The 23,813-nt window shown below is 32.7% G+C and overlaps 1 protein-coding gene across 2 annotated transcripts in view; it reads left to right on the forward strand.

The window, feature by feature from the left end:
• FBXO9 (F-box protein 9) overlaps positions 1-23,813 on the forward strand; it is a 31,349-nt gene that overhangs the window by 5,158 nt on the left and 2,378 nt on the right. For both annotated transcript variants that reach the window (XR_007953553.1, XM_051997159.1), the window contains exons 2-11: positions 197-283; positions 924-1,082; positions 5,471-5,528; positions 13,404-13,503; positions 16,427-16,557; positions 17,494-17,608; positions 18,859-18,977; positions 19,220-19,310; positions 20,127-20,222; positions 20,360-20,453. Coding sequence is in view for 1 of the 2 variants with exons in the window: in XM_051997159.1 (XP_051853119.1) it covers positions 197-283; positions 924-1,082; positions 5,471-5,528; positions 13,404-13,503; positions 16,427-16,557; positions 17,494-17,608; positions 18,859-18,977; positions 19,220-19,310; positions 20,127-20,222; positions 20,360-20,453 (1,050 nt within the window). In the remaining variant the exon portion in view is untranslated. The remainder of the gene's footprint in view (positions 1-196; positions 284-923; positions 1,083-5,470; positions 5,529-13,403; positions 13,504-16,426; positions 16,558-17,493; positions 17,609-18,858; positions 18,978-19,219; positions 19,311-20,126; positions 20,223-20,359; positions 20,454-23,813) is intronic.

Consider the following 23,813-nt stretch of genomic DNA (forward strand, 5'->3'; position numbering starts at 1 on the left):
AATTTATTGCCCAGTTTGAAGGTAAATTTTAACTCATTTCTGAAGGACTTTAAATGCTAGAGGACCTTGAATAGAAAGACATGTGTTGACTATATGAGTATGTTGGACTGGGATTGTTTTATGTGAAATTATTTTCAACAAGTCTGCCATAAACATAAACAAACTCTTACTTGAAATGCCTATATTTTCCTCTCAGGCAGAAGCTGAAGAAGATGATTGTTGCTCTGAAACCAAAAGAGCTGAAGATGATGAAAATACAAGTCCTGAAGAAGCTAACCTGCAGGTATATCATTCATTCATTGGTTTCATGCAGCAAAGTTGAATACCTACTGCCACAAGCTGAGCACTTAAAAAAATGATTAAGATACAGTACTTACCGAAGAATTTATAATTGTATTACTGTGCTTTTTTATACTGCATATTTAGTTCTTTTTTTAATGTTTTTGGAAATAAAGAATCCCAGAATCTTACAGAAGAAACTTTGAGGTGATCAACTTCAGCTTCTTGATTTTATAGATGACCAGTTTGAAGCCTCCTTACGTAGTATGAAACATAATTCTGAAAACTTGGTGCTCACATTGCAGTGAGGTTTCCTTTATTTTTTTTAATTGCAAATTTTAAAAATTGTATCATTGCTCCTAGAAAGAAGAGTCACTGTGGTATAATGTAGCCTTATATATATTATAAAAAGCGTAAAACTAGAAACAATTTTGATCGTCCCAAACAATTTTTACTAGTGCTTCTAATGTTGACTGATGTATATATGAATATTAGAAGGCTTCTATTGAGTAGTCCTTATTCTTTAAATTATTTTTATGAATGTAATTACGATTTTAGCATACCAATATAGAGTTTGAAAATTGTTCTGGTCACTTTTTTAAAAATCTAAAATTATATTGATGAATTTAAACACTTTTTCTTAGGCACAACTCCAGATGTTCCGAGCTCAGTGGATGTTTGAACTTGCTCCTGGTGTAGGTTCCAGTGGTTTAGAAACTCGAACATCTAGGGGATCAACAAGAGGGCCTTTAGTGAAGGCCACAGATACCAAAGGAAAGCAAGAGCAGGCAAAAGAAGAAAAGGTAGGGACCGGACCTTCTCTGTTTCAAGATCCTGACAACAACATTGTATCCTTTGCCTTTCCATGAATGTAGATGGCATTCCTTTCTATTGGCTTTTCATCTTCAGGTCTTATTTTTGGTATCAAATACATCTCTAAGATATCTCTTGGTCTTGACAATATAGGGTACTCCAAAAATCCTAGTACATTTATAAAGCTTTAATAGTTTAAAGAATATCAGAAAGGCAGAAATAGTAAATGCACTCTTTTCAGATCACGATTCAATAAAAACTACATTGAACAAAAAGCTAGGGGTAAATAGACCAAAAAGTAATTTGAAACTAAATAATCTCATCCTAAAGAATGATTGGGTGAAACAGCAAATCATAGGCACAATTAATAATTTCACCCAAGAGAATGACAACAATGAGACAACATACCAAAAGTTATGGGATGCAGCCAAAGTGCTAATTAGGGGAAATTTTATATTTTTAGAGGGGCTTTCTTGAAAAAAATAGAGAAAGAGAAGATCAATGAATTGGACTTGCAACTTAAACATTTAGGGAAAAAAAACAAATAAAAACCTCCAATCAACTACTAAACTTGAAATTCTAAGATTAAAAGGAGAAATTGATAAAATTGAAAATTAAAAAAAAAAAAACTATTGAATTAGTAAATAAAACTGAGTTGATTTTAGGAAAAAACCAATAAAATAGATTAACTTTTGGTAAATCTGATTAGAAAAAGGAAAGAGGAAAATCAAATTGTTAGTCTTAAAAATGAAAAGGGAGAATTTTCCACCAATGAAGAGGAAATTAGAGCAATAATTAGGAGTTACTTTGCTTAACATTATGCTAATAAATTTGATAACCTAAGTGAAATGGATGACTACCTTCAAAAATATAGGCTTCCCAGATTAACAGAGGAGGAAGTAAATTACTATAAATAGTCCCATTTTAGAAAAAGAAATAGAACAAGCTATTAATCAACTCCCTAAGAAAAAATCCCCAGGACCAGATGGATTTACATGTGAATTCTACCAAACACTTAAAGAACAATTAACTCCAATGTTATATAAGCTATTTGAAAAAAAATACAGAATGAAGGACTCCTACCAAACTCCTTTTATGACACAGACATGGTACTGATACCTAAACCAGGTAGGTTGAAAACAGAGAAAAAAAATTATAGAGCAATCTCCCTAATGAATATTGATGCTAAAATCTTAAATAAAATATTAGCAAAAAGATTACAGAAAATCATCCCCAGGATAATACACCATGACCAAGTAGGATTTATACCAGGAATGCAGGATTAGTTCAATATTAGGAAAACTATTAGCATAATTGACTATATCAATAACCAAATTAACAAAAACCATATGATCATCTCAGTAGATACAGAAAAAGCATTTGATAAAATCCAATATCCATTCCTATTAAAAACACTTGAAAGTATAGGAATAAATGGAATTTTCCTCAAAATAATCAGTAACATCTATTTAAAACAGTAAGCATCATATGTAATGGGAATAAACTGGAACCATTCCCAATAAGATCAGGAGTGAAACAAGGTTGCCCCCTATCACCATTACTGTTCAATATTGTGTTAGAAATGCTAGCTTCAGCAATAAGAGATTAAAGGAATTAGAGTAGGTAATGAGGAAACCAAATTATCACTCTTTGCAGTTGATGTGATGGCATACTTAGAGAACTCCAGAGATTCTGCTAAAAAGCTATTAGAAATAATTCACACCTTTAGCAAAGTTGCAGGATACAAAATAAACCCACATAAGTCATCAGCATTCTTATATATCACTATCAAAATCCAACAGAAGTTACAAAGAGAAATTCCATTTAAAGTAACTGCTGATAGTATAAGATATTTGGAAATCTATCTGCCAAGGAAAAGTCAGGAACTATATGAGCAAAACTACAAAACACTTTCCACACAAATAAAGCCAGATCTAACCAACTGGAAAAATATTAAGTGCTCTTGCATAGGTCAAACAAATATAATAAAGATGACAATACTACCCAAACTAATCTATTTATTTAGTGCTATACCAATCAGACTCCCAAAAAAACTATTTTAATGACCTAGAAAAAATAACAACAAAATTCATCTGGAAGACCAAAAGGTCAAGACTCAAGGGAACTAATGAAAAAAAAAAAAAAAAAACAAATGAAAGTAGCCTAGCTGTACCAGATCTAAAACTATATTATAAAGCAGTGGTCACCAAAACCATTTGGTATTGGCTAAGAAATAGACTAGTTGATCAGTGGAATAGAGTCGGGAGTCGGGACTTCACAGGACAAAATAGTCAATAACTTTAATAATCTAGTGTTTGAAAAACCTAAAGACCCCAGCTTTTGGGATAAGAATTCACTGTTTGACAAATACTGCTGGGAAAATTGGAAATTAGTAGCTTAACACTGTACACCAAGATAAGGTCAAAATGGGTTCATGATCTAGGCATAAAGAATTAGATTATAAATAGATTAGAAGAACATATGATAGTTTACCTCTCAGACCTGTGGAGGAAGAAGGAATTTGTCACCAAAGAAGAACAAGAGATCATGATTGATCACAAAAAAGAAAATTTTGATTATATTAAATTGAAAAGTTTTTGTACAAACAAAACTAATACAGTCAAGATTAGAAGGGAAACAATAAACTGGGAAAACATTTTTACAGTCAAAGGTTCTCATAAAGGTCTCATTTCCAAAATATATGGAGAATTGACTCTATAAGAAATCAAGCCATTCTCAAATTGATAAATAGTCAAAGGATATGAACAGACAATTTTCAGATGAAGAAATTGAAACTATTTCTAGCCATATGAAAAGATGATCCAAGTCATTATGGATCAGAGAAATGCAAATTAAGACAACTCTGAGATACCACTACGTATCTGTCAGCTTGGCAAGAATGACAGCAAAAGATAATGTGAATGTTGGAGGGGATGTGGGAAAACTGAGACACTGATCCATTGTTGGTAGAATTGTGAATACATCCATTCTGGAGAGCGATTTGGAACTATGCTCAAAAACGTGTCTAACTGTGCATATCCTTTGATCTAGCAGTTTTACTGCTTATATCACAAAGAGATTTTAAAGAAGGGAAAGGGACCTATATGTGCAAGAATGTTTGTGGCAGTCCTCTTTGTAGTGGCCAGAAACTGGAAACTGAGTGGATGCCCATCAATTGGAGAATGGCTGAATAAATTGTGGTATATGAATGGTATGAAGTATTATTGTTCTATAAGAAATGACCAACAGCATGAGTTCATAGAGGTCTGGAGAGACTTACATGAACTGATGCTGAGTGAAATGAGCAGGACCAGGAGATCATTATATACTTCAACAATAATACTGTATGATGATCAATTCTGATAGACGTGGCTCTTTTCAACAATGAGATGAACCAAATCAGTTCTGTTTGTTCAATAATGAATAGAACCAGCTACATCCAGCGAAAAAACTCTGGGAAATGAGTGTGAACCATTACATAGCATTTCCAACTATTTTTGTCCTCCTGCATTTTTTATTTCCTTCACAGGTTAAATGAACATTATTTCAAAGTCCACTTCTCTTGTACAGCAAAATAACTATGGATATGTGTACATATATTGTATTTAACATATACTTTAACATATTTAACATGTATTTGTCTACCTGCCATCTGGGGAAGATGATGGGGGGAAGGAGGGGAAAAATTGGAATAAAAGATTTTGCAATTGTCAATGCTAAAAAATTACCCATGCATATATCTTGTAAATAAAAAGCTATAATTAAAAAAATAGTTTAAAGAATATTCTAAGACTTCTGAAATATTTTATATTTCTTTCTTTTGAAGAAGCCAAAAGATAAAGTAAAGCAAGTCTAGGGTGATTTCTTTTCTTTTTTTGGTCTGTTATGTCCCTGTGAAGGATCATTTTGAAAATCTTCAGCTAGAAATTGGTTCTTTCAAATGAAGCAGCTAGGTATGGTGCAGTGGATAGAACACAAGCTTTGAAGTCAGGAAACTCTGAGTTCCAAGTAATCTCATATCTTTACTATGTGACCTTGGTCAAATCATGTAAATTCTGCCTCAGTTTTCTCATCTGTTAGATGGGATTAGTAAAAATAATTACCTATTTCACAGTTGTAAATTTGAAATAGCTAAAGCATATGTAAAATGCTTGCAAACCATAAAACGATACAGATACTAGCTGTTATAAAAGAAGCAAACATCATTGTCTATCATAATTTTTTTTCTCTTTCTGTAAATTTTGACTTATATATTCAAATAAATTTCCCTTAGTATTAATTAAACTTTAAGTAATTTGTCAGTGCCATGTTGAGGGAAAATTTATGTCTTTAGCTTTCTAGAATTTTTTTGAAGTTAAGTACTTGTATGTTTTTTTAGGCTAGAGAACTATTCCTGAAAGCAGTAGAAGAAGAACAGAATGGAGCTCTCTATGAAGGTAAAATGCCCTGTCTAGAATAATTGTGTATTTAATACAGTATTAGAACATTTGTCGTTAGCCACTTTTTGTTTTTGGATGACTTTTGTCATAACAATAAATTTGATGAGATACAAAAGGAATAAGACTGGAAATCAGGAACACTTGTATTCAAGTCACATTTCAGACATATGTCTACATAGATTTTGTGACCACAGGCAAAGCAGTTAAATTCTTAGTGCCTTATAATGCTCCAGGACGCTTAAAAAAGTCCTTAAGTTACAGATAAATTGCTGATCTGCTTTAAAAGAAGGAGCTTCTACACTGGAAGTCTGCTGTAACAGTGATGCTTCGAGTCTAGACTTTCTCTCTCATTTAATCCTTATTATATTAAAAAAAAGCCACTTTTTTCTTGTATTTTTATTGATGTTGTGGATAAAAGTATTGGTAGAACAACAAACCAATACCAGAACTATAAAGTTTTGGAACTAGTGAAGGTTTAATGAAGGAAAAAAAGGACAAAGCCTATAAATAGCTCAGTTGGGATGTAGATGGGTTACCTCTTGATTGGATGGGATTTGTTGCTGGGGTGTTGAGGATAAGATCAGGGGTATATATCAACTATTTATTATCTGTATGTTATCTGTAACAAAGAATAAAAAAGAAAGAGGGAAGAAAAACAGTTCATCAAACATAGCCAATAAACTAGTCTAGTCTAAAGAGTAAATGTAATGTTCCACATCATTATCTCCCACATTTGATCATTATAATTTTATGGTGTGTAGCTTTGATTTTGTGCTTTCCATTTACATTGTTAGAGTTGTCATGTATATTTTCCTAGTTTTGCTTCTTTTTTCATTGGTTCTCTGTATTCTGCATATTCATTGTTTCTTATCGCACAATAGTCCACTGCATTCACATAACTCAATTTGTTTAGTCATTTTCCAGTTGATGAACATGTACTTTGTTTCCAAAGTACTGTTATACATATTTTGATGTATATGGAGCCCCCCCCCCTTTTTTTTTATTTATTTGGGTAGTTTTGTTTGTAACTTCCTTAGGCTATATATCTAGCAGTGAAATCTCTGAGTTAAGAGATTTGCTGATTTTAACTTCTTTCTTTGTATAATTCCAAATTCATTCCAGAATGGTTGGATCAGTTCACAGCTTTTGCAGCAGTGTATTACTGAACTGGTTTAAATACCTCTTCCAACATTGATTATTCCCATTTTTTGTCATCTTTTCTAATTTGCTGGTGAAGTGAAATCTCAGGGTTGTTTTGATTTGTATTTCTCTTAGTATTGGTTACTTGGAGCCCTCATTTATATCTATATGGTTGTCAATAGTTTGTCATTCTTTTAGAAATAATTTTTGTTTGTATACTTATCTTTTGAAAAGTGGAAAATCCCAGTTTCTTAATGTGGATTTTTAAATGTACCTTTATTTTTAATAAATTTTAAAACCAGGAAGAGAATACTGAAATCAATAAAATTCTTTGGGGCTGGAATGGTATATATTTGTGAGAGGTGGTGTAATGGAAAGAACAGCAGAACTTTATTTGAATCTTGTAGATTTATAGTCTATGGGTTTCTTTTCAAAAGAATATTTTTTTAAATGTACAAAATAAGATCCCTAGAATTACAAAAGAAAATAATCATAAAAATACTAAGAAAAGAAATTTATGGACCCCAAATTAGGAAGTCTTGAGAGATTAAATGACCCAAGTAGGTGAGATAGAATTTAAACTGGAGACCCTTTAATTCCATACTAATGAGTGCCTTGTTAACAATATCACATTATCTTGTCTCTGATGTTTAATAGCAATAGACTATGCCAAGTTACATCATCTCTCTGTTCCCTTTTCTATATGAAATGGAAATAATAATGATAATAACAACAATTTCTATTACTTAATTCCTAGATTATGAGGAAAGTGCTTTGTAAAATATAAAGCATCAGAAATTTTCGTTGTCATTATTGTGTTCCTTCACACAGGCTTATCACTATGTCTGTGCTTCTCTTTCTCTGATTCTCAGCATCCTTATTTTCCTTCAAGACTCAATGTGGGTGTCACCTTCCTTGTAAAGCCTTTTATGGTTTTGTCACTGTATCTCCAGCACTCTGTGCCTTGCACCTTCATAGTTACTTCGTAATAGGTGCTTCATTAATAGTTATTGTTTAATGTACTCCTTATTAATAGTGTGAGAGACATCATGATATATGAGATATAGAATTGTTTTCAAGACAAGAGGACTTGGAATTTAAATTTCATCTCAAAATTTTACTGAGCATGTGATGAGCAAATTCCTTATGTTCTCAGGAACCAAGGAAGCTCTCTGAGACTGTAAATTACAGAAAAGGTATATATTTGCTTCAGTAAAGAAGGTTCTGATCTGGGAGTTCTTCATGCCAGTCATGGCCTTAGGGTATTTTTTTAAATTGGTCAATAAATATTGAGTGAAGTTAGGTCCTAAAACTAGTTATTTGATAGTGGGGTAATGATATGCCATGGATGTACTTAATGAGAAAAAGAATTGCAACCTCAGTGCATGGTAGTGATTCAATATGTAGTCCATCATATCTGAAAGACAATAAATTCTTTTTGACTGACATAAATTGAAATTGTGACACTTATCAAACCCAATGATCATTTTTACAATAAAGATTTGATTAAAAATTCCTAAGAAAAGGCTTTAAAACATAACCATAATATCTAAGGAAGTAATACAGTCATTTAAGACTGAGAGGCATTCCCTAATATATAGATAAGTGGTGAAAAGATACAGTTTTCAAAAGAAATGCTAATTATCAATGGCCATATAAAAGCTGTTTCTAAATCCCTGATAATAAGAGGTGAAAATTTAAAACTCTGGGATTTCACTTATATCTTTAATATGGCAAAGTTATTTTGTTTATTTTATAAAAAAAAAAACTCAGCAGTTGAAGTTAGAGGGTCTGTATGAAAACAACAATACATTGTTGGTGGAATTATAAATTGGTTTGTCTGTTCTGGAAAACAAGTTGGAATTATGTGATATGTGTAATTAAACTTTTACCTTTGAGCTAGCATGTTTTGACTCCTGGGAGGTCAGAGACAAAAAGAAAACTCTAATATTTATAAGAATATTGAAAGTAGTACTTATATTAAAGCCTTTTTTGTCTTTACATCAATTATTTCCCATCCTCTAGACTGAACCTTTTCATATAGCAAAGGAAAACTTTAATAAACATTTATTAAAGGCTTTATGCCAGATACTATGCCAAGCACTCAACTGCTTCCTGGCAGAACACAGTCCATGCCCTCAAGGAGCTCAATTCTCATGGAGGAAGTAACATGCAAACAGCTGTGTACCTATGAGGTCAGAACAAAGACATGAGCAATGGGGGAAAACATGAAGGGCCTCTTGGATAAGGTGGGATTTGAGTAAAGTCTAAAAGCAATGCAGGAGAATCTCAAGGCAAAGGGGAGCACGTAGCATTCTAGGTATTGGAACAGGTAGTGGTGTTGTGGGTGAGGAACAGCAATAAGGCCAGAGTTGCTAGGAGGGTTGTGAAGTGTAATAAGATTAGAAAGATAGGAAGGAAACAGGTTATGAAGAAATCTAAAAGCCAAATCTAGGCTTTATTTGATCCTGGAGGTAGCAGAGAAACCACTAGAGTTTTTGGAAGGGTTGGAAAGGTAGTGACATGGTCACATATTAGCTTTAGGAAAGTGACTTGGGCAACTAAGAGGAGAGACTGGAGTGAGGGGAGATTTGAGATAGGAGGCTCTTGCAGTTACACCAGGCATAAGATAAAGAGAGCTTAATCCAGGATGGGTGGTTGTGTGAGTGAAAAGGAGACACAGGAGTGATATTGTGACTGTAGAAATAATAAAGAGTTGGCAACAGATTGGATGTGTGGGGTGTACAAGTGAGGAGTAGAGGATGATGTCAGAATCTTATATACATCCTACAAAGGATCTTGACCTCATAGTTCCCCATCTCTCTGCCTGAAGAAAGAAATACATTTTAAAATCTGTTCTCCAGGACTATCATTTATTTTTCAGTTACTTGGGATTCATTTTCCTTTTAGTGATCTTTTCATTTACTGTGGTAATCATTATATATATACATATATATATATATATTGTTCTTCTAGTTTTCATGGTTTATTTCAATATGCATGAGAATATTTTTTCCATGTTTCTCTAGATTCCTCATATTATTAATTTCTTATTGCACAGTAATGTTCCATTACATTCATATGCCATAGTTTTTTCATCTTTTGCTCATTTGATGCATACCCACATTATTTCCTATTCTTTATTATCACAAAATTCTGAAAGGAATATTTTTGTATTTATCAGACCTTTCTTATTGTCTCTTCCATGGGGGGACAGTAGGACTCACTGACTCAAAGGGAATAAAAACTTGGTTCATTTCTCATGTGTAATTCACAATTTTTAATTCAGAATTAATTCACAGTTCCATCAGTAGTGGATTAGTGCATTTGTCTTGACTATCACTGATTGTTCCCATTTTTGTCATCCTTATTAATTTGCAGTCCATAAGATGCAAACTGAGAGCTTTTTAAATTTCTATTTCTCTCATTGTTAGTAATCCTAGATTTTGTTTTCACATGGCCATTCCTGGTTTGTGATTCTTAATTTGAAAACTAGTCTTACACTTTCAGAAAACTAGAAACAAGTAGGAGTGAAGCTGGTTATGGAATGAAAGAACACACTAGTTTATAAATGTATTTGGTGTGTTATTTGGCAGTAACAATTTCTGAATTCAGGAATTCAGGGAAATATGGAAAGATTTGTATAAACTGATACAGAAAAATAAACAGAAACATAAAGAACAATATACAAAATGACTACAAATCATTTACATCAAACGAACACTAAAAGGAAGTCAGAGTCTGAGTAATTATTATAAATTATCTTAGCCCTAAAGAAGAGACAACAAGAAATAGTGTGGAGCATTGGATTTGAAATTCATTATACTTGGTTTTAAATCCTACTTCATGCCTTTGGTAGTTAATGGGACCCTGGGCAGTTCACTTAATTTGTTTGAGCCTCAGTTTCCTCAGCTTTAAGATGATGGAGTTGGACTTGATGGCCTCTAAATTCTCTTTCAGTTCTAAATGTGTGATCCCTTAGTAGCTGTGTGAACTAGGTAAGTGTCATTGTAACCTCTCTGAGGCTCAGTTTCCTAATCTATAAAATGAAGGGTTGGATTTGATGACCTCCAGGGTTTCTTCCAATCCTAAATTTGTGATTTTGTGATTTCCCGCCTTAAAACAGAGAGGTGGGAGACTATAGAGGTAGAATGTTGCATTAATTGGTAAAATTGTCATTGTACCAGTTGTGGAAGAAAAACGGTATTCTACATTTGATTTTTTAAAATACATTTTTATTGACATCACTTGCTTTTATATATCACCAGAACTTTTTCCAGTGTCCTTTCTCTTCTCCCAAGAGAGCCATCCCATATTACAAATATTTTTAAAGTGAAGAAAAAGAGTAAGAAGAGAAAAATATCAGTAAAATTAATTTATACTTTGAAAAAGTCCAAAAATATATGCAGTGTGCCATACTAACATGTACTTCTGCACCTCTGCAAAGTAGTGACCTGGGTTCAGGGTTATTATGAGGATCAAATGAAATAATAGGGGTTGAGCACTTTGCAAACCTTAAAGCTACATAGATGCCAGTTATCACCAGGCCTTCAGTCTGGTGATGACTTTATTCCTTGAGCATTCTACTACATTGCCACAGATCTCAAGCAGTGTTTATAGAGTAACACAGGGCTTCCACAGTTATCTTTTATTGGGTTTTTTTGTTGTGATATTATTAAGGAGGTTCAGTTCTAATGGTGAACAAAATGTTTAACAATTAGAATATTTAACAACCTGACTGGGGGATGGAGTGGGATTTTATGCAATATATTTTAAAATTTAATCTGTATTATAAACATTTTCTTAAGTCTAGACAATCAGCACAGTAAATCAAACCCTAATTTTTGTAGCATTGTTGATTCCTAAGATATAAATGATCATACTAAAAATTTAATAAGGATCATCACATTTGATGGTCAGGATTATCTCTTCTTTGGAATCATGCTTATGCTTTGTAATTTTGCAGCATATTCTGGCATATGTGCTATCTCTCCCTACCTCCCCACCCCTGCTATTCCAATTGATTTCTTCTATTTATAACATGAATTCTGAATATTTACAGCACTGTTGAGATCTTATTATGGTTATTTTTCATCAGGTAGTTTTTCTTTGTTATAAGGGACAGTTTAATTCTACAGGAATTATTCAGAAATGACAATATAAAAACAAAAGAAATCAGTAAAATTTATGTTAAAATTTGAAAGAAATTTTAAGTAGAAAACTGCAACCATAGCACTTTTGCCAATAGACTATGTAATAGTATGAGTAGAGGAGTATGCTTTTATCAGGGATAGTTACAAAAAATCTATAACATGTGGGATAAAGGGTGGTTTTCTTGATTTCATCCCATACTATTGCTTTTGAAGAGGTTTAGATGAGGAGGAAGAACATGCAGGCATGGGGGACAGCTGGTGAAAATGTTTGGAAACAGAAGATAGAGCATCTTGTTTGAGGAACGAGGAGCTCATGTCATTGGATCCCAAAAGTACACAGGAGGGTGTAAAGTTTAAGAGAACTGGAAAGGGGTTGGGGGGGGTGCATTATGAAGAGTTTTGAAGGCCAAATAGAGGATTTTCTTCTTCATCCTAAAGGCAAAAGAGGGAGTCATTGAAGTTTATTGAGTAGGGCTAAGATGGTCAGATTTGTGCTTTAGGAAAATCACTTTGGCAGCTGAATAGAAGAAGAATTGGAGAGAGAGATTAGAAGCAGGCAGACCCACCATTGGCTATCTCACTAGAGGACGTGTGAGTAAGGAGAATCTGATCAGAGTATGGTATCGGAGGAGAAGGGAGCTTGTTTAAGAGATGTAGCAGAGATGAAATTAGCAAGCCTTAGCAGTAGATTGCATGGGTGGGGGGAAAGAGAGGGAGACAGAAAAAATTCCAGAAGTACACATTTTTTAAAATGCACTGAATAATTAGGAATAGAAAAATAAGTAATTTTAAAAAGCCCTTCAGGTTTCTATTGTTCTTAGCAGCAATCACCTAGGGGTTCCTTTAATTTAATTCCTTGCTTGTGATGGTAAGAAAAAGTACATTCTCCTTAACTGACAGTAGTGCTGTCCCTCTATGTATTATTTTTTATTTATCCTATATAGATTGTTGTATCCATCTTCTCCTTCATTAGAGTTTGAGTTTCACAGGATCAGGGACTGTTTTTTGTCTTTCTTTTTTAGTCCTAGACCTAGCTCAGTACCTGGAGTAGATACTTAATAAATGTTTCTTGACTGACTGACTAAAAACAATTGGTGTTTTCAAAGCTCCCCAAAAAATGTGGAGTATGAAATACACAGGAGAAGTTAGTGAAAAGATGGATTTCAAATCTAATAAATGTTTAGTGGATGTCTTTTCTATATATGTTCCTTGTGATAGATGCTTATAGGGACTTATTTATGGTATAAAAATACTGATCCCTGTTGCCAAAGAATTTGTAAACCATTAAGGAGGAACAAAATATTGCAAGTAATAATACATAAAATATTGCAAGTAAATACATAAGTTATCACATGATTTACCATCTTTAGTAAGAAGAGGATATATATTAACAGCTTCATATTAATCATGATTACTGTAAACTTCTAGTAAAACAGAAGTAAATCAATTAGAATTATTACTACATTCAGAAAAAAGGGATTTTTGATGTGCTTAATGAATTTCATCAAGTTAAATTACCATTGAGATGGAACAAATAGCAAAATGTATTTAACAAATTTCATTTTATTTCTTCCTTTAGCCATCAAGTTTTATCGTAGAGCTATGCAGCTTGTACCTGATATAGAGTTCAAGATTACTTACACTCGGTCACCAGATGGTGATGGTGTTGGAAATAGCTAGTGAGTATATAATTAAATCTACACTATGGCATAAAGACTGATAAACTTAATCCTTTTTGCCCAGTTGACAAAACATATAATAATAGACTGGTAGTAATTATGTAGTTTCAACCAAATTATGTTTAGATCAAAAACGTTTTAGAAATAATTAAAGAATGAAAATTTGGTAGTACATTGAACTAAAAATTGTAAGCAGCTCATTTGACTTTGTCCAGAATTGATGATTGAGAGATATTTAGTCATTGAAAGCAAGTTATCAAAAAAGGATTAAATTGAATGACTTCTAAACTTTTAAAATCCCTTTTATCAAACAGCCTTTTAAAACAGTAATTTAAAGTAACATCTTCAATTCACATTCTTTATTCCTTCCACCCTTCTAAGGGTGTCATTTTTACTTTCAGATCAGGGAGGAGGTGTGCAAGGCAGTGTGAAGTCATTAAGTGACTTGCTTAGGGTCACAAAGTAAGTGTTAAATGTCTGAGACCAGATTTGAACTCAAGCCCTCTTGACTTCAGGGCTAGTGCTCTATCCACTGTGCCTTCTAGCTCCTCCCTGGGTGCCATTCTTTCTGTACAGTATTCTTTGACGCCTCTGTCCTGAAGTGAATTTGTCTTTTGAACTCCAATAGCATTTTGTATTCTCACATAATATCTTGTATCATAGTTGTATATGTCTTATATTTCTTACTAATTTTTAAGCTCCTAGAGGGCAGAGACTGTCTCTTTCTTTTTTTTTTTCAGTACCCCTGTAGCATTTAACACAATACCTTTCACATATCATAGCTATTCAATAATTGTTTTCAATCTTAATAAGTATGCATGTAGACCATTACTGTTGCAATCCAAAGTCTTAGAAATAGGTTCTAAAGGAAATTTTTTCAAATTTCACTGAAATATCTTGCTTTAGGATGTCATTCAATATCATAGCGTCATTCTATTGATTGTATGTGCTAGTGGACACTTTAGGCTTTTTTTTTTTTTTTAAGTTTTTAAGTTTTTAAGCTGTTTATAAGACCAAAGTGATGTGTGTATATGTAGGGGGGATTGTAGTTGAAACTTAAATTTCAAAAGATCTTTTTTTATTGGAGTTAGAATAAGGGTAAAGAAATTCAAATGTGTGGGGAAAAAAATTAACTTGCCAAGTTTAAAATGAGAAATGAATAACAAACTCTAGATTTTAATCAGTGAGATATTTTTCTATTTGGACAGTATATTACTATTGCGAAGTCAAACTTGGAACAGTGAACTTAATTAAAAGTTACTTTCATTTGGCCTCTGTAAAGTGAAGGGATCAAACTAGATGTACTTTGAGGTACCTTTTAATTCTAGAGCTCTGATCCTGTGTTCAGCCTCCCATACACCCCTACTTCACCTCAGTTTGCAGCCGAAAAGGACAGATACTATTGCTAAAGTGATATCTTTTGAGTTGCCACAAGCTCATTATACATTTTCCAGTAAAAATACAAAGTTTTCAGAACCGATCTTAAATACAAAGTTTTAGAAAAATTGTATTTAAAAGGAATTCATCTCATTTGGTGTTTTTTATTTTGTTTATAAGAAAGATATCTTTATAAGAAAATCAAACTATGTGTACAACAGTTATGTCAAACTCATTAGAAATTTTGGGGACCACATATTATTTGGAAAACCAAAAATTAACATTATATTTTATTTTTATTTTGTAACTTATTTTCCAATTATATTTAATCTGGTGTCCCAGTGAGTTTGATACATCTGGTATCAAATACACTCACAGTCTTTCTCAGATGTGACTGGGGTCAACTCTCTAACAGTAATTTTTGATAGCTTTAAAAAAAAAATCTATCTTAGAGATATCTGCATCAGATTATTTGTTGAATATAATATAGAAATACTCTTCCTCCATCTTTCCTTTAAAATAAATTTTGAATAATATAAAAAGTATTTAAGAATTGATCTCTTAAAGAGAATTGACAATTTTTCTATTTTTTCTTACAAAATTTGTCAAGAGGTGGCGCAATGATTAGAGCACCAGCCCTGAACTCAGGAGGACCTGAGTTCAAATTTGGCCTCAGGCATTTAACACCCTTCCTAGCTGTGTGACCCTGGGCAAGTCACTTGACCCCAACTGCTTTAGCAACACAAACAGAATTATTGAGAAGATAGCACTTAGATTTGCATAATAATTATGTTTCATGTTTATGTAGCAATTAAAGTTTGTAAAGTACTTTCTAACAATCATTTTAAGATTGGTGGTATAATTATAATTGTTCTTATTTTGTAATTAAGGAGATTAGTTCCCAAACTTAACTTGCCCTCCATTATCAAAAGCCCTTCTAATTCTTAGCTTCTTGTGAAATCTTTTTATCTTCATAGCTAACTTATGTTAGGGGAAGTAGAACAGAATGTTGAAAATTAATCTCTCTTTCCTAGCTCTGAACTGCAAGGTTTTCCACTGGTGAATGACTTAAAAGCTATGGTTAAATTTTTCAGGTGGCTTTCTTACTTTCTGAAGGTGGACTAAATTAAGATAATCTGTTAAGAAACTTAGAAAATGAGCTGCCACCTGCCATCTGCTCTACTAGCTTTCATATTTTCTTTGAAAAAGACTTGATACATAAACCATTTCAAACATATGATTTTAAAACTTTTGAAGTTACTTTTTTGTTTTTATGTTTTATGTTAGATTTCATGAAATCTATGTACTGCTTAAAAATAAAACTAAACTCTTCATTAAATCCTGAACATCTGTTTGCAAAATATTCCAAAAGTCTTGGAATCAGAATGATCATATTTAAGCTTTTTTTTCCTAATGGACAAGGATGGAACCTGTTATTTCTTTGCAAATCAGGAGAATTCTATCATATTTTTGCCTTTCTTATATTAGGAGAGCTCAGGAAGGACAATTTTTAATTGAAGTATTTATTTCATTTGTTTCTCCCCAGCATTGAAGATAATGATGATGATAGCAAAATGGCCGATCTGTTGTCCTACTTCCAGCAACAACTCACTTTTCAGGAATCTATGCTCAAACTTTGTCAGCCTGAGCTTGACACAAGTCAGACTCACATTTCAGGTATGGAGTCTTGGATGCTATAATTTGAGAAGAAATACTTTTTTACTTAAGATGCATTATAAGTGTATTAAACTTATCAAATCTTTAGATAGTTACCTATTATATGGCAGTTGTTCTGGCTTGCAGTATAGGAAGAAATCTAATTTTTTTTTTTGACAATTAGAATTTTAAGATTCTGATACAGTATTTGTATTGGTGGTATTTCTGGTTTGGGATGTGAGAGAATCATAGAAGTGTTAAGTTAGGCGTTTGAGTCAGTATTGTATGTTGTAATGGAGCTAGGACACTTAGAAAAATTTCAGGGACTCTCAACACTCCAGCAAATATTTACAGGGATTTGGGGGATAGTGTGAATGATTAAAAATACTTAAACTTTATTTGCTTGAAGCAAATTTGTTTAATTTATCTTGGAACTTAAGAGACCCAAAAAATAATTGGAAATTTTCAAGGTAGTGCAAGAGATTTAATAGGATAGTATTTTGTTGCTCTCAAAAACACTATAGATTAGACATCTAGTTGCCTATATTATAAAAATTATAATACTTAATTTTTGTGTTTAATTAATTCCCTGTATATATTGTGCTAATAGGCATTATAAGATATTTATTAGTGTTGGGCAGGAAAAGGGCTTTGGTTAATATATGAAGATATCTGCTTCCTTTAGTGAAAACCCTATTTTAGTCCCAAACTTTAAACAAAAAGTTATTTCCTCTTTGAAGTAGTTTAAAGTAACAAGAAGCATCTTGTTCAGAAATGTGAATTAGGTGAAGGCAGATATAAACAGTTCGCTATACATAGAGAATATAATTTATCTATTTTTGGTTAAATAAATGATTCATTGATATTATATGAAAACAGAAGTAAGATATTCATAATAGTATGTAGGAAAAAATTTTTTTTAACATGATCATTCTAATGATTATTTTCTGTTTGCAGTTTTGCCAATGGAAGTCCTAATGTATATTTTCCGATGGGTGGTTTCTAGTGATTTGGATCTTCGATCTCTAGAACAGCTGTCTCTGGTGTGTAGAGGATTCTATATTTGTGCCAGGTATTGACTTTTTGAAACAATTTAACTTAAGAGCCAAATGACATATGATTAAGGGAAGGGTACATCCATTATTAGTTGTACAATTTAATAAAATGGTATGTGCAAAATATTTAATGTGGTATAGTTGAAAGAGCACTGGATTTGGCATTGGAAAATTAGGATTTGAATACTGAATAAATAGTAAATTTATGTGACTTTGAACAAAGCTAAGCCTGGTATTGGATTACATAATGTCAAAGATCTCTTTCAGTTCTAAATTTTATGAACTCCACATGGCATTGTTCTGAATAAAACTGTAATACAGTTTTCTGATGGGATTGGTGTAATCTAATCTTTCAATAAGATAAATGTAACTTCATCTGTTTTCATATAGAATAGAGTGCTACTTTTAGTAGGTTGCATGCCAGTTAAACTAATTTAAATAAGAAATATTTTTGAACCACATTTTTTAACCACTTTTTTTTTTAATCACTTGGTATACTTTTTCTTTCTCAGGTGATATCAGTTAATTTAACAAATTTTTTGATCAGTATTGGCTTATTTTTAGAGCAAAGCAAACCACTAACTCTGTATAGGGGTTATTGGGTGTGGAGATGGGGTTTTATTAGTTGTCATGATTTTAATATTTTGCTACCTATTTATGTCAAGCAAACATTTGAATGTTTTGAGACTTGAAATTGGAAGAAATGTTTAGGGGTGAATTTTGTTTTTGTTTTTTTAATCTTAAATTTTTAATCTATTTTAGAAATTATATCCATTTCTTCATTTTACCATTGAATCTTAAATAATTTCCCATTTCAGTGGGTTTCTATGGCATAATTTAACCAGCATTAAGCTCTTACTGTATTGCTACTTAATTTTTGAAGAACTTAGCACTTTTGTATTTCTTTAAATTTTTCTTATACTTTGAGAACAATGAGTGCTATGGAGAAGGAATTAAAAGGAAGAACTTTTCATTGGAACAGTTTTTAATGTATTATCTCACCATGTAAAAGCATTTAAAGGAAAGTCTTTAGAGAAATATAATAGCTTAATAAAACTGTAAAAATGAGTTTCAAAAAATAACATTGTAGTTGTTAACCTCCATGGCCATAAGCTGTCATTTCAGTCAAAAGGCAGTAAACTCAGTTAGGTAAAGACTTATTGAAACCCTTTGCACTACTATAACTGATATATTTCTCTATGCGTCCAAGTAGTGGGGCTTATTCCATTCAGTATAATGAAGTTGGATATGTGCTCTAATTACCTAGGGACCCTGAAATCTGGCGTTTAGCCTGCTTGAAAGTTTGGGGCAGAAGTTGTATTAAACTTGTTCCTTACACCTCCTGGAGAGAGATGTTTTTAGAACGGCCCCGTGTTCGGTTTGATGGTAAGTTAAGCTTTTAGAAGTTAGGAAGTATGGAAAAATAGCATGAACCTTTATTAAGTACCATATATTTTTATTTGCTGAAATGGAATTGTAATAATCAGCATATAGTAGAAAATGTTGAGAGGACAAATGTGGGGTTAGAGGGACACATGTAGACTTTATAGCTTTATATACATTTTGATTTTTAAAGCATTTTTTTTTCATGACTTTGCTTTTAAGAATCTGTTCCTTTTCCAACATAGGAGTTTATATCAGCAAAACAACATATATTCGACAAGGCGAACAATCACTTGATGGTTTCTATCGGGCCTGGCACCAAGTGGAATATTACAGGTACAGCTGTAGTAAACTGAGTGAGTGAAAAATTATATCTATCCAAGTATGATTCAGATAGGAAAATTGTACTTATCCAATGCAAATTGGTTTGGATTTTTTTCTTCTTAGTTATTTGCTCAGATACTGTGTAGAATTCATACACATATGTCCCTGCTGCCTTTCTTATTATTATACATGGGAGCTATACTCTAAACATTTTAATTAGAAGTAACATTTCAGTTTCTCTAGTTATGCCAAAAGAATCATTTTGAACATTTACATTTCTCCTTTCTCACTTATTCAGTCATGAATATAAATTTACCACTATTTCTTTTGCTTTTATTGTACTTGTTTATCACCACCACCATTTGTTTACCTGTTCAGAGACTTGTCATTCCTCAAATGTCTCATTCCTCAAATGTGGCTTTTTTCAGTGAGTCAGCAGTAAAACTTTTTTATTATGGAAATATTTGTTCTTAGGTTGATTAGCAGTACTGCTTGATATGGGTTAACTGTAATCCTTATTTTATGCTATTCAATCAGTTGTATTTAGATCGAGACACAAATTATATAGACACAGAATCATGTGAAAAATCAATTTAGGTGTCCTATAGATTAGTATATTTTAAATGTTTGATTTCTTCAGATAGAATAATGCATCTTATTATGAAAGACATCATTGCTTAACACCCATCTTGACACTTTTCCCTCCCTTTAGTTCCTGAAAATCTTAACATTGAAAACATAGTTTGTTTAGCTTTTGTAGGTTTTATATATTGTATACTTGTGTCACTGGTGTTTTGGGGTTCTCTGTTCTCTTTTTATCAAATACAGATATATGAGATTCTTTCCTGATGGCCAAGTCATGGTGCTGACGACCCCTGAGGAGCCACAGTCCATTGTTCCTCGTTTACGAACTAAAAATAGCAGGTTTTTATTTGTTGAGTTCTTTCATCCAGTCTACATGTTAGAGTTACTTGTTACAGAGTCTATCACTCATTGATCTCTTTTCTCTTATGTCTTACAAACATCTGAAAGCTAACTAATGGGTTTTTCTCTTATTTTAGAACTGATGCAATCTTACTTGGTCATTATCGCTTGTCCCAGGACACAGACAATCAAACCAAAGTATTTGCTGTGATAACTAAGAAAAAAGAAGAAGTAAGTGTGTGATTCTTGTCCTTTCCCAGTATGTTCTGCATTCATAGCCACCAAAATGACTTCTTGAGTTCTTTGCAGAGCCCCCTTCTAATTTTGCCTTGGACCTGAGACCTTACCTCATACCAGGGTCCCACTCCCCATACTTGGTATTTACTTTGTATTATGTACTAAACTATTAAATTAAATTATTGTGTATATGCTTCTTCCTGTTGATGCAGCTTCTTGATAGCAGGAACTATTTCACTTTTTCTTTCCATCATCAAAGTATGGTCCAGTAACTAGCACAGAATCAATACATAAAAAATACTTGATGACTGAAAATGTCACACAAGAAAGAATCAATCATTTTCTTTCTTCAATTCAGTATTTATTAGTGCTGCTCCTTAAAAGACACTAGAAATGACTTTCATTAGTGATAGGAACCATATCATTAAAAAAAAATAAGAATACCTTATCATTTGTATCAGAAGAGAACTGGAATGTTTTCTAAACTCTGATAATTTTTAGGGTTTACTGTGAGTTTGATAGTTTTAGGGCTAAAGCCCAAAAAAGTTGAATGTTTGCCCTTCATCCAGTGCTAGTGTAGTAGACCCTTGGGAACAGAGGGCTACAAGGCTGCTTAATGAGGGACAAGCTGTCACTCATCAGAAAAATAACAGGTTAAAGATTCTATATCTGTTAACACTGATATTTTGAATATGAATAAGGTGTATGTGTAGTCAATGCATTTCTAACCTAGAAGAGGGAAGAAGAGCTAATCTTAAAAAGTAAAATAAAATAAAATAAAAGAATTTGACTCTATCATCCTCTCAAATTACCACATTTTCTTTCTCCTTCCTTTCATAGATTCCTAGGGAAAAAAAGTCATATTTCACTTCTCTCACCAAGTTCTCAACGTCATTGTTCCTACCCTCATTATTCATTTGAAACTGCCCTTTCTAAAGTTACCTAAGATTTCTTGATTGGTAAATGTGATAAAACCTTTTGGTAATCTTCAACCTTCTTGAATTCTCTTTAGCATTCATCGCTATTGATCACCCTCTACTCCTACTTTGCTTTCATGAAACTGCTCTTTTGATCTTTTGTGTATCTGACCAGTCCTTAGTTTTTTTTTTTTTTTTTAATTTCCTTTCATATTGTATTCCCTAAAAGGTTTCACAAAGGTTTCAGATGTACAATTTTTTTTCCCTTTTGATGATTTTTATCAACACCCATAAACTCAATTATCTTGATGCAAATGACTTTTAGGGGGGGAGAGGGTGTCTTGCATATATCCAACCCATCCTCTGAGCTTCATTCATTCCTGAATCAACAGTTGCTTATAGGACATTATAAACAGTATATCCTGTAGATATCTCAAACTCAACATGTCCAGAATATAACTCATAATCTTTACTTCCAACCCCATTCCTTTTTCTTACTTCCCTTTTTCTATTGAAGGCAACATCTTACTTTCAGTTACACAGGTTTAGATATCCTTGACTTCTCACTGGCCAAATCTTATTGATTCTTCTTCTATAACATCATTTGGATCTGTCTCTTTCTTTTCACTCTCATAGTCGTCAACCTTAGAATTTCCTCATTTAATTATTGCAATATACATAATTAGACTTTCCAGTCCATTCGCCACACATCTGTCAAAATGATAGTTCTAAAATATAGGTGTGACCATTTCACTCCCTTTCTCAATAAACTATAACAGCTTCCCTAAAATCTTTAGTTTCAATTACAAACTCTGTCATTTAAATGCTTTCACAACCTGGCTCCACTCCTACCTTTCCATCTTATGATACATTACTGCTTTCCACTAGTGATGCTTCATTACAAATTGACCTTGCTGTTCCTTATATCCCAAATTCCTATTTTGTCTCCATATCTTTATACAAGCTGTCCCTGATGTCTCCTTCCTCAGATCTGTCTCTTAATTTCAGATATCCTTCAAAGATCATCTTACATATCATCTGTGGGAGGCCTTTTTCGTACCTCTTCACTTACTGTATTTTCCTTTCAAATTACTGGGGCGAGGGGGGGGGAAGAGAGAGAAAGATAGAGACACACACACACACACACACACACACACACACACACACACATACACACAGACACTTCCCCTTTTAAAATGTATGTACCTTCTAGGCAAGAACCATTGGATTTGTTTTCTTTATATTCCCAACATTTACAATGCCAACTACATAATAGGTACTTAATAAATACTTTTTTGATTGCTTAGTTGATTTATCAGGAATATTACTAGAAAATAATTTCTCTTTCCATTGAAAATGAGCCAGAAAAAGACCTTATTATTTCCCTTCTCTTAGAAAAAAAGAACAAAATACATGTGATTTCTGTCATCATGACATTCTTGGGTTCCTGTATTCTTGATGTTAACTCTATAAGTTAATTTTCTGTATGTTTGCATCCTTGCCCTGTCTCTATACCAGATAGTTATTTGTAATCTGATAGAATAATTAACTACTTATTGTTTTTAAGAATTAAGTGGTACCAAAATATAATTGAATATGTATGATTTAGAGCTGGAGTCCTATGTATCATGCAATAAGATGCATAGGACAGGATTTGATCTATGGAAATTTCTCGACCATATGCTCCTGCTCTCCCTGCTCTATCTCCATATGGCATCTGGCATTTGGGTAAATGGCTACAAAGGCAGCAGACATTGTGGCTGATTATGGTTTGACACTATTATTCATAGAGTAGTGTCATAGGGGAGGTGTGGGCATATACTAAACATTTTCTAATCAACAGTTCAAGTCCTTATGTAAGGGGACTTAAAACCATCTTTTTTATCCATAAAAAGTAATAAAAATTTATTAGTGCTCACTTCTTAATATATTTTTAAGCCCATTTGATTCAGTAAGAAAAAAAAAAAAAGCAATATGCACACATTTACCTTATTATGGCAAAAGATGAATTGCTCTTATTTTTCTTTTCCTTTACAAATTTTTTCCTTAAAGGGAGATTCAAGTGTATCTAAGTCCAGCAGCAGACTTGGCCCAGTCAGAAAATCAGTATTAGAAGCTGTGCGGTATAATAGGGACCTGGGGCCCAAGTTTTTCTCATGGTTCTTCCACCCACTAGCTCTGTAATTGTCATTTTTTTTCTCTGCACCTCAATTTTTTCAGCTGATTAAAAAAAACAGGTAATTCTACTCAAACTCTGTATTTTACAAAATTTTTGCGATGACCTAAATGAAATGTTAACTAAGAAAATCCTTTGAAAAGATACAAACTATTGAAGTATAGAGTATTAATAATGTTATTTTTGTCATTTTCACTTAAACCACATAGAAATAGTCATTGGAATAGAGAAAAGCTTCTTATCTCTTATTTAACTTTTCTT

This window comes from Antechinus flavipes, chromosome 4 (genome assembly GCF_016432865.1).
Source record: "Antechinus flavipes isolate AdamAnt ecotype Samford, QLD, Australia chromosome 4, AdamAnt_v2, whole genome shotgun sequence".
In the NCBI taxonomy this organism is placed as follows: Eukaryota; Metazoa; Chordata; class Mammalia; order Dasyuromorphia; family Dasyuridae; genus Antechinus; species Antechinus flavipes.